The sequence below is a fragment of the Arvicola amphibius genome, chromosome 1 (assembly GCF_903992535.2).
Source record: "Arvicola amphibius chromosome 1, mArvAmp1.2, whole genome shotgun sequence".
Lineage (NCBI taxonomy): Eukaryota > Metazoa > Chordata > Mammalia > Rodentia > Cricetidae > Arvicola > Arvicola amphibius.
This window is the reverse complement of record NC_052047.1, coordinates 11,966,764-11,984,341: the sequence shown is the minus strand read 5'-3', so window position 1 is coordinate 11,984,341 and position 17,578 is coordinate 11,966,764. Positions and strand designations below refer to the sequence as shown.

The 17,578-nt window shown below is 42.2% G+C and overlaps 1 protein-coding gene across 4 annotated transcripts in view; it reads right to left on the bottom strand.

The window, feature by feature from the left end:
* Cnot6l (CCR4-NOT transcription complex subunit 6 like) overlaps positions 1-16,275 on the bottom strand; it is an 80,001-nt gene extending 63,726 nt beyond the window's left edge. Inside the window, exon 1 of one of the 4 annotated variants that reach the window (XM_038335650.2) lies at positions 16,157-16,275. Coding sequence is in view for 1 of the 4 variants with exons in the window: in XM_038335636.2 (XP_038191564.1) it covers positions 13,883-13,887 (5 nt within the window). In the remaining 3 variants the exon portion in view is untranslated. Of the gene's footprint in view, positions 1-12,358; positions 12,461-13,882; positions 14,008-14,136; positions 14,193-16,156 lie in introns of those variants that run through there. The other 3 variants (XM_038335644.2, XM_038335636.2, XM_038335658.2) reach the window with 3 other exon arrangements.
* Positions 16,276-17,578: the final 1,303 nt, after the last annotated feature.

Sequence of the window (17,578 nt, the reverse complement as noted above, 5' to 3'; positions counted from 1 at the left end):
ACTCTTAGTATTTTAAAATATGTAATATATATATGACTGTTCTCAGAATAGCAATGATTAACATGAATAGGAGTTTGGAGACAGGGTGGAATGAGAGAGGGGAGGAGGGACGGGGACTTGGGGGAAAAATGTTTATCACATTCTATCCAAACAATTAAAATGAGAAGGGAAAAAACGAGCTTGGAGAAGCAAGCATTTTCTATAAAACTGGTGGATTTTTTTTTTTTCAGTGCTGTGAACAGAACTCAAGACCTCAGGCATGCTAAACCAAGCACTCTACCACAGAGCTATGCGTTTTCAGTCCCCAACCCCCATGGTAGTAAATTTTTATACATATCTAAAGAGTAATCTGGGGCTGGAGAAATGGCTCAGAGGTTAAGAGCACTGCCTGCTCTTCCAAAGGTCCTGAGTTCAATTCCCAGCAACCACATGGTGGCTCACAACCACCTGTAATGAGGTCTGGTGCCTGCAGGCATGCAAGCAGACAGAATACTGTATACTTAATAAATAAATAAATATTAAAAAAATAAAGAGTAATCTGGCAAGGTTTATCAAAATAATATAGTTTTTGATTCTGCAAATCCACCTGTAGAAATTTATCCTTTAAAAAAGCATATGGGAGCTGTGGAGGTGATGGAATTCGTGCTTGCTAAGAAAAACATGGGGGTCTGAATTCAAGATCCCAGCACCTATATCGGATCTAGAATGGAACCAAGGAAGACATCCCAACACTCTGGTCTCCACAAACATCAAGTGAGCAACCCCATACACAAGCAAACAAAACATACACAAAAGCATTCAAAGACATTATATACATTTTCACTTTGATAACCACCAAAAATCAACTCAATTATCAACTATCAGGAGATTGAATAAATTAATCAAGTATCAAAAGTGGAGCCACTAAAACTCATGACTAAGCCGGGTGGTGGTCGCGCACGCCTTTAATCCCAGCACTCGGGAGGCAGAGGCAGGCAAATCTCTGTGAGTTCGAGGCCAGCCTGGTCTACAAGAGCTAGTTCTAGGACAGGCTCCAAAGCCACAGAGAAACCCTGTCTCGAAAAATAAAAAATAAAAAAAAAAAACAACTCATGACTTAAAGAAATATAAAACATGTTCTTTACTCAAAAACTCATACAGAGAATTACCATATGACCCAGAAATTCCATTCTTAGGAATATACTCAAAAAAATTAAAACATATGCCAACAAATATATATACACTAATATTACAGCAAAATTATTCAGAATAGCCAAAAATATCCACATGCAAACAAAGGCAATTTAGCCATAAAAATGAGGACTAGGCAAGTAGATCAGTTGTACAAAGATTGCCTAATGTATACAAAGCCCTGGATTTGATCCACAGCACTGCATAAACTGGGTATAGTGATACGCATGTCTATACTGGCCAACACTTGGAAAGTAGAGGCAGAAGGACACAGAGTTCGAGATCATCCTTGGTTACATCCTACACAATATCCATGGCATCTTGGAAGCTAGCTAGTGACACAGGAGACCCTGTCTCAAAAAAAAAAAAAAAAAAAGTACTATTACATGTTACCAAAAGGCTTATTCTTTTTTTAAAAAAATATTTATTTATTTATTATGTATACAATATTCTGTCTGTGTGTATGCCTGCGGGCCAGAAGAGGGCACCAGACCCCATTACAGATGTTTGTGAGCCACCATGTGGTTGCTGGGAGTTGAACTCAGGACCTTTGGAAGAGCAGGCAATGCTCTTAACCTCTAAGCCATCTCTCCATCTCTCTCTCCCAAAAGGCTTATTCTTGAAGCATTCATTATGCTAAATGAAAGAAGCCTGACATAAAAGGTCAAGTCTATGCTTCCACTTTCACTAAATGCCTAAAACAGTCAATCCATAAAACCAAGTATGAATCCCAGCACTCAGGAGGCAGGTCAGGCAGTTATCTGTGAGTTCCAAGTCAGCCAGGACACATGATGAAAATCTGTCTCAAAACAGAACTTTTTTTTTTTTCACAACAACAGAACAACCAGAAAGTAGCTCATAGCTGCAAGCAGAAAGGGGAATTAGAGATGATGTTCGATATTAGGTTTTTTTTGTGATTGATATACTATGCATGTGATACATTTATAATAATATGGCTATACTAAAATCATTGAGATACACTTTAAAACAGGAAATTTAGCATTTTGTAATGTGGCACATGAAATTTTAGTGGTATTATAAAATTTGAAAGCATAAAATATACCTGTGGATAAAAAATTAATGTGATGTGTTTTAATAAAAAAGGCATATACAATATGATTTTACTTTATTTGTATGTAAAAATATGTGTGGCTATATAAGCCTATTGCTCAGATAACAGTTCCATATAATATACTAACAGTCTTAATTACTATGAGAAAAAAATTACCAGGAAATGATCCCATTTAGTATCATTTCAAGTTTTTCTTTTTAAAGCATATATTAGTTTCAAAACGACAAAAAGCAACAAAATCATTACCATCTGTAAAGAAAAGTAAATAACTAACATAAAAAAATAAACAAAGTTGAGAAAAATCCAGGAGACAATAAGCATATACTGTTAACCTGGGGCCCATGAATATCAGGGAATCTGTGAATCTGTATTAAGGAACTGTATCACAGATTTCAGAGACCTTGACAACCTACACAGTAGTGATAGCAGTAACTATGACCTTTGTCAAAAATAGAACTTAATATTCATGTCACAATATAGTTGTTACAAAAATCTTAGAATATTTTCACCATTTACATATAATGTAATAATATAAGAAAGTACAAATACTTTCATATCACATTTGTTTTTATTAATTTTGGTATTTCAATTAAGAGTTTTGTTTGGTTACGAATTTTTAGGGGAAGAGCTAATTTTCTTTTTCTTTTTGAGACAAGGTGTATGCCACGATATCCCTGAACTCCCCTAAATGGCCAAGGAACCTTGAACTTCTGATCCTCTTGCCTCCATCTCCAAAGTGCTGGATTACAGGTGAGGGCCACTACAGCCAATTATATGTGGTGGTAACAGAATCAACAGTAAGTGATGCTAATTTGCACTCTACACCAAATAAGATAAACACTCAGCCCAACAGGTTCCTTTTCAATCCAATTTATTTCCTTTCATTTACCTTCAATTACTATGCAAAAGAACACAGCCTTCTCCAGGCTATCAACGGTGTTCTCAGAACCCAGCAAAAGTTAACAACCTATGAAGTTTACAGGCCAGGAAGTCAATACTGAAGACACTCAGCCAAAAATTAAGAAGGGCCTAAATTACAAAAACCACTCCAGTAGAGATTGCAGCAACCTATTTCTCTAACATTTTTTTTTTTTTTTAAAGACAGGATTTCACTATATAGCCCTGGCTGGTCTGAGTAGAACTCAGTATACTGGTAAGACTGGGTTCAAACTTAGAGATCTAGATGTTCTGCTTCTCAAATGCTAACAGTAAGACTTGTGCCACCACTAACACAAAATTCATTATTCCCTTCCCTGAAACGACTTTTCGGCATATTCTCACTTACTCTGAGATCTCTCCTTCATATAAAATAACCAATGTGCCTTGAAAGCTTTCTTTTTTCATCCCAACATAAATCTATTTTATTAGTTCCTTGAGAATTTCATTCAATGTTTTGATTATATCTACAACACCACTTTAAACCTATTTCTTGATTTATATTTTAATTCTAAATCTTAAAAGAAACTTATTCTCATTCCAACTGATGCCTCTTGTCTACCAGATTAATCTAAAATTTTCATTTACTGAAAATTTCATCCATGAGCTGTGTACATACATCATTTCTACTTTTTCTCCACCACACACACACACACACACACACACCCTACTAAGTCCATCATTTTACGTTACTTGATTAATCAACATGTGTTTGGGACTGAATATCGAAACTGGATATCAAAGGACTTGTCACTGGATAAAGCTCCCTCTCCCTCTCCCTAAAGCTCTTCATGCAGATGTGGATCTTGTGAGATTAACCCATTTACACTGGCATGTTGAATGGTGTTGTCATTATGCAGGTCTTGTTAAGGCAACCATGTTGTTGAGATTTCATGGTTCAGCTTCCCTGTCCTGTCTTTGCAGCAGGCAATCTGGTTTTCTGGCTCTTATACTCTTCCTGACCCCTCTTCATAGGGGTTTCATTGCAGATGTGCCCAATGGGGTTGAGCACTTCACAGTCACTTATTTTTTGCATTTTGATCAGCTGTGGTTTTCTGTAGTGTCCTCCATGTGCTGCAAAAATAAGCTTCTTCATTGAAGGATGAAAGCTATACCACCTTTCAGGCTGGACTGGTACTCAGGTTGCTCAACTCAAGCTAGGCCTTCTTCAAATGGTCAGGTTAATATTCTTAAACATAAATCCCAGTAATCAGGTGTTCACCTGTGTGTAAGACCCAGATTCCATCCCTAGCACAGTTTGAAAAAGAATGAGTAAACTTTAAACTTTTATCAACATGCTCAAATCATCCAATGGTTCCCGAAGTCTTTAATAGTATAGGTAAGTAAGAGATTTCAGAGTTATAGAGTATCTACCAGTAAAAATAAGTGTCTGGTTAATTAATGAATGCTTCTAAAATAAAGCCACATTGTAACTTTCAAATTAAATATTAGTAAAAAACCTCAACATAGGCATTTTAAAAATACTTGCTGCTCTAAAATTAAAATCTGTGTCAATGACCAAAGACAAAACTAACATCCCTTATGTAGGAACAGATCCTACTTAAAATCATGCTTTAATCTGCCCCATTAACTTCATGTTCCTATTATTCAAGTTAACCAGAAGTTAAGTTGCCTTTCCAAAAACTTAACATCTGCAAATATATATTTTTTGATGTACTTTCCACTGCTTACAAGGACACTTATGTATTTAATACACATTTCCTAAGTTCTTACTATATACAAAGCATTACATATTTCTTATTATGTTTCGAACACTTAAGTCACAAAGATGAAGTATACATCATCTTTATGTTTCAAAATGACATAGTCTAGAAGCAAAGCCAAGACATAAACCAAGTAATTTTAAGACCCTGTGGCAAATTTTATCCAAGAGGAACACACAGGATGCTAAAGGCACACAAGGAAAGTCATAAAGCAAAGCCTGAAAGTGTCAGATAAGGTTTCCCAGATTAAGCAGCACCTGAGGTGAATTATTGAAGCAGTCAGTGGGGTCATAAAGTATAAGGTACTGCAGGCACATTTCAAGCACGGAGCAGACTGTACGTCACTCACTATGCTAAGCTAGGGAATATGTGAGAAGAACGAGGAATAAATAATAAAACTGGAGAGGTACTCAAAGAAAAGATCTTGTTGGGCCTTCCTTATAATGGTATGAAATGTGCTCTGTATTCTAGGAGACTAGGCAACAGAAAAACATCCTGGAAAACACACAGGTTAGGAATTTCAACAACCTAATTGTCAATCCTCCACTTAATATATAGATCGTCATGAAATCCGTTAAATTTTAGCATTCTCATTAAAATATACAGTAGGGATTAATAATATCAATCTCACCAATACTATAAAGAAAAATGATATTTCATTTAAATCTAACATAGAGACAGTAAATGCTCACACCCTGACTTGATAGTAGTTACTAATTTTTATTTATTTTTTGCTTTTTGTTTTTTGAGACAGGGTTTCTCTGGGTATCCCTTGCTGTCCTGGAACTAGCTGTATAGGTCCCACTGCCCTCAAACTCAGAGATTCACCGGCCTCTGCTTCTTGAGTGCTGAGGATAAAGGAATGCACCACCACCACCCAGTTAAATTTTTATATCTTTAATAACTAAAAAAAAAAAATTAGCTGGATATGATGGCTCACATCTGCAATTCTAATACTAGATAGATTGAGATAAGAGGAGTGTCTTGAGTTATAGAATAGCTTGAGCTGTAAAGTAAAATCCTGCCTCAGATGAAAGAACTAAAATTACAACAATAGTAATAGCAGAATATGTAATAAAGATCTTATGTGACCCTCAAAATCAAAATATTTACAACTTTACTGAAAGTCTACTAACTCAATCTAGCACACAATGTATAACCAGAAAGTATTAAAATATTAACTATTATTATAACTGAAACATTTTAAGTATGAAATAGAAGGTGCAATAAAATTTACAAAAATCTGATGATAACTAATACAAAGGAACAAAAGGAATGTAAGAAAATGATAAGGATGTTGCTGTAACCTATTTCCTTGCCTTCCTTTCATTTCATCATAAAGGGGAAAAAAAGGACTTCTACCTCTGCTTACTCATCCCTGTAAGTTAAAACATATTATGTACTGTTCATAACAGCACTGAATGTTACCGTCAGTTAGCATATTCACTTGTTTGCTATAACCAGACTTAAATGCCCTATGCATGGAATAATAGGCACTCTGGAGTCAAACAGGACTCAATGTAACCAGGAATGTTAAGTAACTTGCATGTTTACTAATAATAATAAGCTGCAACAGCTAGATATATTGAAGTTATCAGATCTGTTAGATATCATTCTAAACACTTTATGAGAATTAGATCATTTAATCAGTATTTAACTCTGAGATAAGTGCTATTACTATCTTCTTATTACAGATGAAGAAACTGAAACATGGAGAAATTAAATGAATTTCTGGTAGCTACAATATGGAAGGTTCATGGCTCAAATTCTTAAGAATCATACTGTCTATATCACAGTATTTTAAGAAAGATTAGATTACATGTGCAGAGCCTGTGGGAGTGAATTTTCTTAGTCCTTGGTATTCAGTAATCTAAAAAATATTAGTTCCATCCCACAGTAAAGACTTGATCCAAAAGGGAGGGAGGGAACGAAAAGCAGGCTGACTATTTTAACTCAGTGAATGATAGGACACAGAGATAGTATGCTTAGCACCCTAGGTTCAACTTCAACATTACATATTCTTACTACACACAAAACATTGTACTTTAAATGTCTTCATTTCCTAGGCCCCTAAATTCAACAGCTTATAGCCATTTAAAAATTAATAAATACGTAATAATTGGTTAGGCATGGGTTTGTGGTTCCTTTTAAAATTATTTCCTTTATAAACAGGGTCTTGCTATATAGCAGAACCCTGTCTTGAACTTACTACTCTCCTGCCATAGTCCTCCAACTGCTGAGATTTTAGGTGTGTCCCCATGCCCAGTATGGCTGTATGAATGTATCTGAATGATTCCCAATTGGTGGACTGGGAAGGACTAGAAGGTGTGGCCTTGTTGGAAGAGGTGTGTCACTGGAAGGTGGGCTCTGAGGTCTCACACCATTCCCAGTTAGTGTTCTCTCTCCAACTTGCTGCTTGGCTACTGCTAGGGGGCCATACCTGCTTGCCTGATATCATGCTCACTGCCATGAGGGTTCAAAGGCTCATCCTTGATAAATATAAGCAAGTGCCCGATAAATTTTTTTTTTTTTTTTTTGCCTTGATCATGGCATCTCTTCACAGTAATCGAATAGTAAACTAAGACACCAGCTAAATAACACTTGTCCTGATTCAGAGTTTTCAAACCCGGAACAATTTTGCACTGTTACGTTACTCTTATGTTATTCTTATGATGTGAATCTAGAATGTTCTCTGCAAACTCTGGATTAAAGGTTTGGTTAGCAATTAATGGGCTCCAGTTTTCAAGATGTAAAACATTAGAAATATTTACCATAAAGAAACTAACTGAACCACTCAAAATTCCTCCTCAGAGGGGAGTAAGACAGAGAGTAAGGGAGAAGAGCAGGCAGGAAGAGGAGGGAAGGAAGGAATAAAAGAGAGGAAAGGAGTGAGGAGGGGAGAAACGGGGAAAGGCCAAGTGAATGAGATCCATAACCAAGGTAAAGGAATACTAAGAGATACATAGTCAAGTTCTTGGGGAAGAAGTAAGCAAATGAGTCAGGGTTTTACACTGTAAGATTCCTAGGCAATGAAAGAATACACTATGACTCAATTAAAATTGAAGTCATCCAGAGATAATATCTATTTCATGTACTAGAAGTCCAGTGTCAGTGCAGTTAGTAAAGCAAAGATGTAGTTATTTTCATTGTGAAGCATAGAACATAGATTAATAATTACATTTTTGTTGTTTACTTTGATGTCTTTGTTGTTATTTCCGGATTAAGACTCACATATATTATTTTAACAACTTTAAAATTACTAAATAGCAAAAGGAAACAGAATATGGCATGGTTCACCTAAATGACATTTCTTTGAAGTAAAAAAAATAGTAAAAGAAATTTAGAAAGAGAAAAAAGTTTTCTGTAAAATTAAACCCCAGAAACTGAAATTCAGAATTCTGGCTCACAGTTAAACCAATTGATTTCAAAATATAGGAAACAAATCAAACAACCAGAACCCAGTAAACCACAATTACTACCAGTTATTTCACAGTAAAAGACATGCCTACCAAACGCAACTAAATTTGTAAGTTCTCATGAAATTGCAAACCTTTAAACAGTTGGTCAAGTCCATTTGCCACTTAAGCCTTTCCCATCAGAGTTGTGTCCCTGTCTCCTTGTGGCTCCTCATTCCCTTTCCTCTCCTTTCCTACCCTTTTCCCCTCAAATTTTACTTTGAAGATGGAAAGGATTTCCTTAAGTATTATAATTCAACTTTTAGATATAATTTTACAAGTATGCGTGTTGCACATACTCTACTCAGTCTTAATAAAAACCCAGAACAGAGTCAGACATCAGGGAGTGAAAGCTGGGAGATCAGAGAAGCAGAGCAGTCAGCCACTAGAGAGACCTTTTTCCTCTACCAGAGCCTCAGAAAGAAAGGGCGATCCTGTCCCTGAGTCCTCAGACTGCATCTGAGCTCCTGTCTTCTCCCACCTTATATTTCTCTCTCTGCCCAGGCCTATCACTCCACCTCCCTAGTGCTGGGATTAAAGGCGTGTGATCCCAAGTGCTGGGATCATCTTTGTGTGAGCTGTTTCTCAGATTCAATCTCATGTAGCCCAGGGTGAACTTGATTGCACAGAGCCCTGTCTGCCTCTGTCCCCCGAGTGCTGGAATTAAAAGTGTGTGCCACCAAGCCTTGACTCTTTGGCTAACTAGTGGCTTAGCTCTCAACTCCGGTTTTCAGGCAAACTTTATTTGTTAGAACAGAAACAAAATATCACTACATATATACTATCATCTAAACTAATACCCTGAAGCCCTCTGTAGCAAGAATAAACTTACTTCCCATCCAGGGTTTTCACATTCACTGTATTTAAATAATGCTCTATAACAAATTCTTGCCAATGAAATTTGGGGAAACGTCCCTTTCAGTTCTTAAGAAATAGTCTGTGAGCAATAAACAGAATCCAAGATCCTAGGAATGGAGGAGTCACAAAACATAAGGTGCACTAAAGTAGGTTACAAGACAACAACCATGCTAACCAGGACATTCAAACTTCTGCATGTTAAAGCACTAAAATTTTGTGGTAAAGTTATTGCCATAATCGGCATTAGCAGTACAGACAGAAATTTCTAAATATTTTAATCCCTCTTAATTAAAGGTGTTTATAATGAATATTCTGGAAAAGTTGTTTTAAATTCCTTTAGACCACCTTTCAAAATCTAATAATATTCCACCTTGATTTTGTTGTAATTTCTTTAGTTTAAACAAAAAGGATGAATATTTCCAGTTAAAAATAAACTATCCACTTTCTTGGTTCTTTTGTTTGTTTGGAGTAGGGGGCTTTTTTGGTTTTGGGAGAGGGGTAGTTTGGTTTGTCAGCCTGAACTGACCTGAACTACAGGATTCTGCCTCTGCCTCACAAGGGGTGGGATTATAGGCACGTACCTATAATCAAAGCAGACTGAAGAGGATGTGAGGATAGAGGAATCCCTACTCACTGCTGGTGGGAGTGTAAACTAGTACAGCCAGTACAGAAATTACCTCAAAAAAATTAAAAACAGGGCAGTCATATGATCCAGCTGTTATCACTCCTAATATATATACTCAAGACTCTATATCCTGACAGTAATAAAGATTCACATTCATATTTATTGATGCTATATTCATGACAGCAAGGAAATGCAATCAGCCTAGATACCCATAATGAAAATGTGGTATACAGACACAATAAAATTCTACTCGGCTGTAAAGAATAATTTTCAAGAAAATGGGTGGCCTGGAAAACATATTAAGCCAACTGATCCAAATACAGAAAGACAAAACCAACATTCTCTCTTCATATGCAGATTCTAGCTTGTACATACATATGTATACAAGTAGGAATAAAGTTGGATATTTATATTCCCACTTATACTAGAATGGACTCCAAGAAAGAGTAGAGACTCTGAGGAGGGAGACGAAGCATGAAAGAACATACATGACATGAAATCAGACAGGGGTGCAGGAGTAAAACAAAGGGTTAAAGGGCTGGAGTGATAGGAGGGAAATCAAAACAAATTTCTTTGAAAATGTAACAGTGATACTTAACACCTTGTATGTTCAGTTTTATGTAAATCAAAGTATATTTTGCCTTCTAATAAAAGCTAACCCTATAAACACATATATAATATATATACACACACATATAATTTTCACTGGTTATATATCAAAACTTTCACTGAATACTTTGGAATTTTAGAAAACCTCACTGTATATGTACAAAATTTAGAAAATATATTAAGATCATTGTTGTTAAAACAAAGATAAAATCTAACTAGAGGCACTGATGTTTCAAAGAACCATTTTTTATTTTTAATTATAAGTGTGTGTGTCTATAAATAGTTATGTGGAAGCCAGAAGAGTGTCAGATCCCATAGAGCTGGCATTACAGGCAGTTATCAGCTGTCCAACATGGGCGCTGGGAGTACAACTCTGGCCCCTCTGTGTAGCACTATGCTCTCTGAATCGCTCAGCCGCCTCTCTAACCTCAAAATTAGTATTTTTCAAGAGACATGACCTTAACTCTCAATGAAATTATTCTCATATTCTCACTGTTCTGTCTTCACCCCCATCCCTAAAAGGAAAGGTGGGACCTTAGATTAGAACCAAGTGAAATGGCAACTGCCTATAACTGCATAAGGAGGCTGAGGCAGGAGGAGGATGAGTCTGAGGAAGCTTACATCACAGGGCAAGCCCCTCAAAAATTTTTTTAAAAAGCAAGTAATTTTAAAACTTGTGGGGCTGGAGAGATGGCTCAGCGGTTAAGAGCACTGCCTGCTCTTCCAAAGGTCCTGAGTTCAATTCCCAGCAACCACATGGTGGCTCACAACCATCTGTAATGAGATCTGGTGTCCTCTTCTGGCCTGCAGGCATACATGCAGACAGAATACTGAGAATACTGTATACATAACAAATAAACAAATCTTTAAAAAAAAAAAAACTTGTGATTCTTTTAATCTTTCCTGGTTTTACTTTATACTCCTCACTATTACAGTTTTCCAAAAACATAAATCAAAATTAAATTTAAAAAAACTTAAAATTCAATGATTAACACATTTATCACTCTATACAAAATAATGTGAAATAGCAAATTATCATAAGATGGTAGAAAAGCTTTGCTGACACTCAGAAAGGGACTCCTAAAGGTTTTATTTACCAGAATCAATAACATGAACTGGAAGAACACTTTTATGACACAATTCTCGTTCTCTGATCCATTTTAACGTTTGATTGCATTCAGACTTGTACAGAACTTAGAATCCTCCCCCAGGGGATATGTTACAAAAATTCTTAAGTAATGAAACTAAGAGACTATTCAAAAATATAAAGCACATCAAATATTGCTATTTACTATAAACTCACATGTAAAGCTCCAATGAAAACTTTATTTCTAGAAAAAGTATATCTCATTATGCTCACAAACACTTTCTCTATCTCGAAGGCCCCCCCCCAAAAAAAAAAAAAAAAAAAAAAAAAAAAAAAAAAAAACAAAAAACAAAAACACTTCCTTTGCCCTTCAGTGTTGAAAACCAAACCCAGGGCTTCACACATGCAAGGTAAGTTGTACACAAAGCTACATCCCTAGCTGTATTTTCTTGGTCCCTAAGTCAGTTAAGCAATCGTTCTAGGTAATTAATGAGTATTTGTACTTAAAAATGCGTTTCAACACTTAAAATCAGAGTTTTTGCAGGCAGTACAAAAATAAAGCATCCACTACGTGCCAAGCATGTTTTCTCATCCTAGTCTTACCTTACTGAAAAGAAAAAAAAAAAACCCTCTAGATATTCTAATGAGAAAGAGAATACGAGAACAAATACGAATTTCATGGCCGTGGTTCTAATAGGTCTGTAAAAGTTAAAGAGCTTTTCCATTGAACTGCACACATCAGGCTGTTCTTCAAGTGCTGGTAATAGAAAACAGCTTTAACTCCTCCTCACCCCACCCCCAGCTTCCCAGCGAACAACATACTGTTTCTTTGTGAGACCAGGTTCAGAAAGAGCAGTCTCTGGCCATCACACTGACCACAGCCTAAAAGCATCCAATCCGTCCTGGGACTGCACCCACAGGCAAGGTCTAACTGTGTGGGCTAAGTAAGCACCCCTGTGAAGACAGTGAGGCAAACGGGCAAGGCAATCAGAGGCCGTTTATAAATAGTCCTGCGAAGCACTCCGTCCATCAGCAGGTTTACCTTTAGGTCCGTTTTCTGATTTGGTCCTTCTAAAATAGCTTTCCAGGAGCACCCCGTGAAGCCGCTTGGTCTAGGTCGGGGAGACTTGAGGAAAGCATGCTTGGTTGTCCAGGGAGGGCTATGCTGAGACCCGAGAGGATGAGGTAGCATCTCAGGGCGCTGGGCTGGGCTGCCCCTGCGTACACGCAGCTCAGCTAAACTCCTGAGCACAATCCCCCTTAAACAGCCTAAGCTAAATGAGCTGGCCCGGCGAAGGTGACAGCTCGGGGAACTTCCTCTTCCTCGGCGACCTCCTCGGCTCCATGTGTCCACGCCTTTCCCTCCAGGAGGCAGGGCAGGAGCAATTTCAATTTCCCCAGATCGAGCCGACCCCACCAGCAGCACAGGCCACGAAGGCCAGTTTCCCTTCCTGCCCCCGCCTTTCCTGGGTGATTCTCTCCCTTAGCGTTGGGGGGAAAAATCTGGCCAACGCTAAAGTAATCAACAACAACAACAAAGACGTCTTGACTCGGGCTCGCCCCGCACGCAGCCTTCGGGGAAGGGCGGAGAGGGGGGCTCCGAGGAGCACGTCTTCCGAGAAGGACTGTTTGGATTCACTTTCCCTCGGGGTCCCCCCGCCAGCCGGGGAAAGGCCTGCAGTTTGAACGCCCCAATCTGCCTCCGTCTCCCCTCGGGAGCCGTGGGGGACGGCCCAGGCGACCGCCACCCGCGTGTCCCGCCCCCGACCCTCACCTGGCCAGGCTTGGGCCGCGCCCAGGGCCCGCGCGAGCACGGCGTCCCGGGAGCGTCTGGGGAGGCCGGCGGGCGGGAGGCCGGCGGGCGGGCGGGCGCGAAGACGGTTAGGCCGCGCTGCAGGCCGGCGCGCTTCCTGCCGCGGCCCCAGCCTCGGGCAGCGCGGCCCGAGCCCCCGCCGCCCGCCGCGGGGGCCGCGCTCCCTCCCGCGTCCGCTGCCCTCCGCGGAGCCCCGCCGAGCGCTTCTCACCTGCGAGGCTCCCGAGCTCCGGGCCTCGAAGCGGGAGGACCACGCCGCTCAGGGGTCCCCCGCCGCCCGCCGGCCCCTTCCCCACACGCACACGGCCGGGAACCCGCGCCCCCTGAGGCGACGCGGGCCGGCTCCCGCCGCCCGCCACCACACTCACACGCACACACACACACGCGCGCACACACGCACACCCACTCGCCGCGGGGCCGCCTCCCGCCCGCCAAAGTCCCAACTCACACACCCACACACGTACGTCCCTCGCCCACCTCACTTCCCCTCGCTCCACTCCCGGTCCTACTCCGGAGCGCGGAAAACACTCTACCTCATTCTCCTCCGCGGGCCCAGGACGAGCAACAGCAGCCATTTCCCCGCGGCAGGGGAAACACCACACACGCGCGCACACACAAACACGCGCGCGCGCACCAGGCCCCCACAGATGCTCCCCTCCACACCTCAGACGCAAACACAAACACCCACGCCCGCCCGCTCGCCCCAAGGGCCCGCGGCTGCGGGAGGCCGGGCCCCGGAAGGCGAACGCGCCGAGCTGGCCGCCCAGGCCCGCGCCCCCCTCCTCACCTGCATTCAGCGCGCCAGGGTCCGGGCGGCGACGGCGACGGCGGCGGCGGGGCGACTGCTGGGGCTGCGGCGGCGGGGGAGGCGGCGGCGGCGGTGGCGGCGGGGCTGAGGGCAGTAAAGACATGCAGGCAGCCCGCCGGGGGGAGAGGCACCGGCCGGAGGGGACGCGGGGCGGGCGGGCCGGGCCGGGCCGCCTGAGGAACCACCGAGGCGGCGGAGGGAGGCCGAGGGGAGCGGAGACCAGACGGATCGGGACGGGGACGGGGTGAGGGGAGACGCGGGCCCGGCCGCGCCGCGCAGGAGAGGGCCCCGCCGGGCGCCGGAGACGCGGCGAGCCGCAGCTGCGAGAGCCTCACGGAGCCCGGCCTTGGCCTTGGCCTTCTCCTGTGCTGAGGCGGCCGCCGCTGCGGGAGTTGCTACCGCCGAGCCGGGTCTGCTTGCCGAGGCCGGGCCGAGCCGAGAGAGAGAGAGAGAAAGATAGAAGAGAGACGCGAGCGTTCGGTGCCTTCGCTCTAATTCACACACGCTCACACCCCCGAGGGCCGGGGGAGAGGAGTCCGGGCGCTACCGCTTTGGAGATTAATAACAAGGTGCAGAGAGTGCGAGGAGGAGGAGGTTGATTGACGTGGAGGGGCTGGCGGGAGTCAGTCACTCCCCAGCGCCGAGGGGTGGGGTGACGGCGGGAAGGGGCGGAGCTCCGGCGCCGCGCCGCGGGAGGTGCGCGTGCGCGCGGGGCGGCCGAGCCGCTGGCTGGCTTCCTTCCTCGCCCCCGCCGGTGGTGTTTTGGGAAAAAAAAATTCTCCCTGATTAGATTGAGCTGAGGAGACTTGTAGGATTATCAGGACCTCGGTGCTGACGGGTATGCGGGAAGACACGCGGGGACCTGCGTGGACTCCGCACTGATTTCCCCCCCCCACGCTCGTCCCACGCAGGCCCACTGCAGAGCCCAGGGCGTTCTAGCTGGTTAAGGAGATGGCAGGTGAGGCGAAGTGACCCAAGGAAATGTTCTCTCACGTCCTCAGTGGGCTTCTTTCCTTCTTTTCCTTCTTAACAGGTAGCGTGTCTAAGTTACGTGGCGGGAGGTGACGCTCTGCGATAACCCCGTCCTATTTTTAAAGCCTCCCTTCTCGCGATAAAATTGTATTTGGCAGTTTGCGGCAGTTACGGCATGAAAACATTTAAGGGTAAACTAGAAATATTATTGGTTGCCGCGTGAATGGAGCTTGCTATTTTAAGTTCGGAGGGATGTGTTTTGCCACTTGAAGGTTTTTCCACCAACAGACCGAGAAGCCAGTTGCATTTGCTCTTCACGACAGAACGCCGCCTTGGATTTGCACTTTCCGTCCCTGCCGGTGCGTGGCTCTGTGCTGGGTATTTTGCCGAGGATGGTCCAGAGGTGTTTACACCGTACAACACATTTTATCCTCGAGAAATACGTTCTGTTTAGCCCACTAAGGCAACCGTGTGTGGTTGCAGCTTATATCAGGCCCTGTTGCTGAGTGTTTAAAGCCTTTATCGCTTGCGAGGGGAGAAAAGGGATGTGATTAAAATGCAAATCATTTATGAAAAACTGAACTGCCCTTTTCATCTTGTCACCAGGAAGTGTGGATGACTGAAAAAGCCCCTCTGGGCCAAAAAGACCTACAAGCTACCTGTTGTTTTTCCATCCTTGTTCAGTTTCTCCTTCCCTGGCTAGCAACAGCCCCCACCCCCAAACACATACACACTTTTTGTAAAAGGTGTTAAAATGGTCTTAAATTCTGCAAGAAGTCTATTCAGTCCCAACTATTTTAGTTGAGGCTGACAAAAATACTAACAATAATTACTAATCTTTAGCTCTGTAAACAGCACAGTCAAACAAGTGACCTCAGGAGGCCAGGGCAGTCAGTAAACCTGCCTTTGCTATACCTTATTTGCCATCAAATTTCTTGACACATACCCGCAAAGTAGAACTACTATCAAGTGTTGAAAAAGGTAAATAAATCCTTCAAAATTTAAGTCAGATAAATGTGATACTTACTTGTCTCGCCCGTCTTCAAACGACTCTAGATGGATTTCTAGCTCATACACAATAAGCAAACATACATGCCAGGCGTGGTATGTTCTCTCCTAGCCCTGGAGAGACAAACATGTATAGTACCTCACAGTCCTTGCAGGGGAAGCTGACACATAAACAGGAAGTTCTCAGAGAACGAGCCAAAAATGAAAGGTGACACAAATTATTGAACAATGCCTAGAAGGACAGATTGAAAGCACTGACTTTTTACCTCAGCAGTCTGATACTACCCATCACCATCGGCTGCTGTAGGAGAAATAGTACAGGGAGGAGAGAGGGGGCCATTGTGGATTTTTAAAAAGCACTAATAAATCTTGAGGCCCAGATTTACATAGGTAAATGATCGTTGCTGGTGTCTCAATTTAAGTAGTAAATGTTTCACAGCATTGGGGGCGAGGGGATTAATTAGAACATTTAGAATTTAGAGTGTAAATGGTAAAGGTTTTTTATCAAAAGCTCCATTGGAGGTGGGGGCTGGAGAGATGATTCAGTGGTTAAGAGCACGGATGCTCGTCCAGAGGACCTGTTTGATACCCAGCACCTATGTGGAGGCTCACAACCATCTGTGACCCCTGTTCTGGGGGATCTGATGTTCTCTTCAGACTCCCTTAGGCACCAGACACACAGACATACATTTAAGCAAAACAAGTACATGAACGTCAATAATAATTTTTAAAACCTCAGTTGAATCCAGTCACGTTCAGATAATCTTTACTCACAGAGGTATTTTCTGTAAGATAGCAAGTATATTGACTCTCTACAAACAAAAGTAAAGGACTAATTTGCCTCCAGCATCCTTTCTTTCCAGCTTTTTTTTTTTTTTTTTTTTTTTTTTGGTCGGTTTTTTGAGACAGGGTTTTTCTGTGTTAACAGTCCTTCCTGTCCTGGAACTCGCTTTGTAGATAAGGCTGGCCTCAAACTCACTGAGATCTGCTTCCTCTGGCTCACGAGTACATTAAAGGCGAACACCACCACCCCAGCATCGCTAACAAGTGCTTAATTACTGAGGACTAGTGAGCTACAATCCCTAGCTCTAGATGTTAGAGGAGAGGCAATCTCCCTGCACTCTCTAGGATATCCTTCAACTATCCTCTTCCCTCCTGAGTGCTAGCATTACAGCTTTCTACCACCATACTGGTTTCGCTGACCATTTTTTAAAAATCATTTTTATAGAACAGAGGTGGTGGTGCATGCTTATGAACTCAGAACTCAGGAGGCAGAGGCAGGAGGATTGCTGCAAGTTCAAGGCAAAGGGCCAGCAGCCTGGTCAACATTCTTGGCCTGCTGTGACTACAGAGTGGGATCCTGTCTCAATAAAGAAAACTTGCTGGGTGTTTTTCATGTTTGTCAGGTTTTACCTTTTTTAAAAAAATTATAAATTAGAAT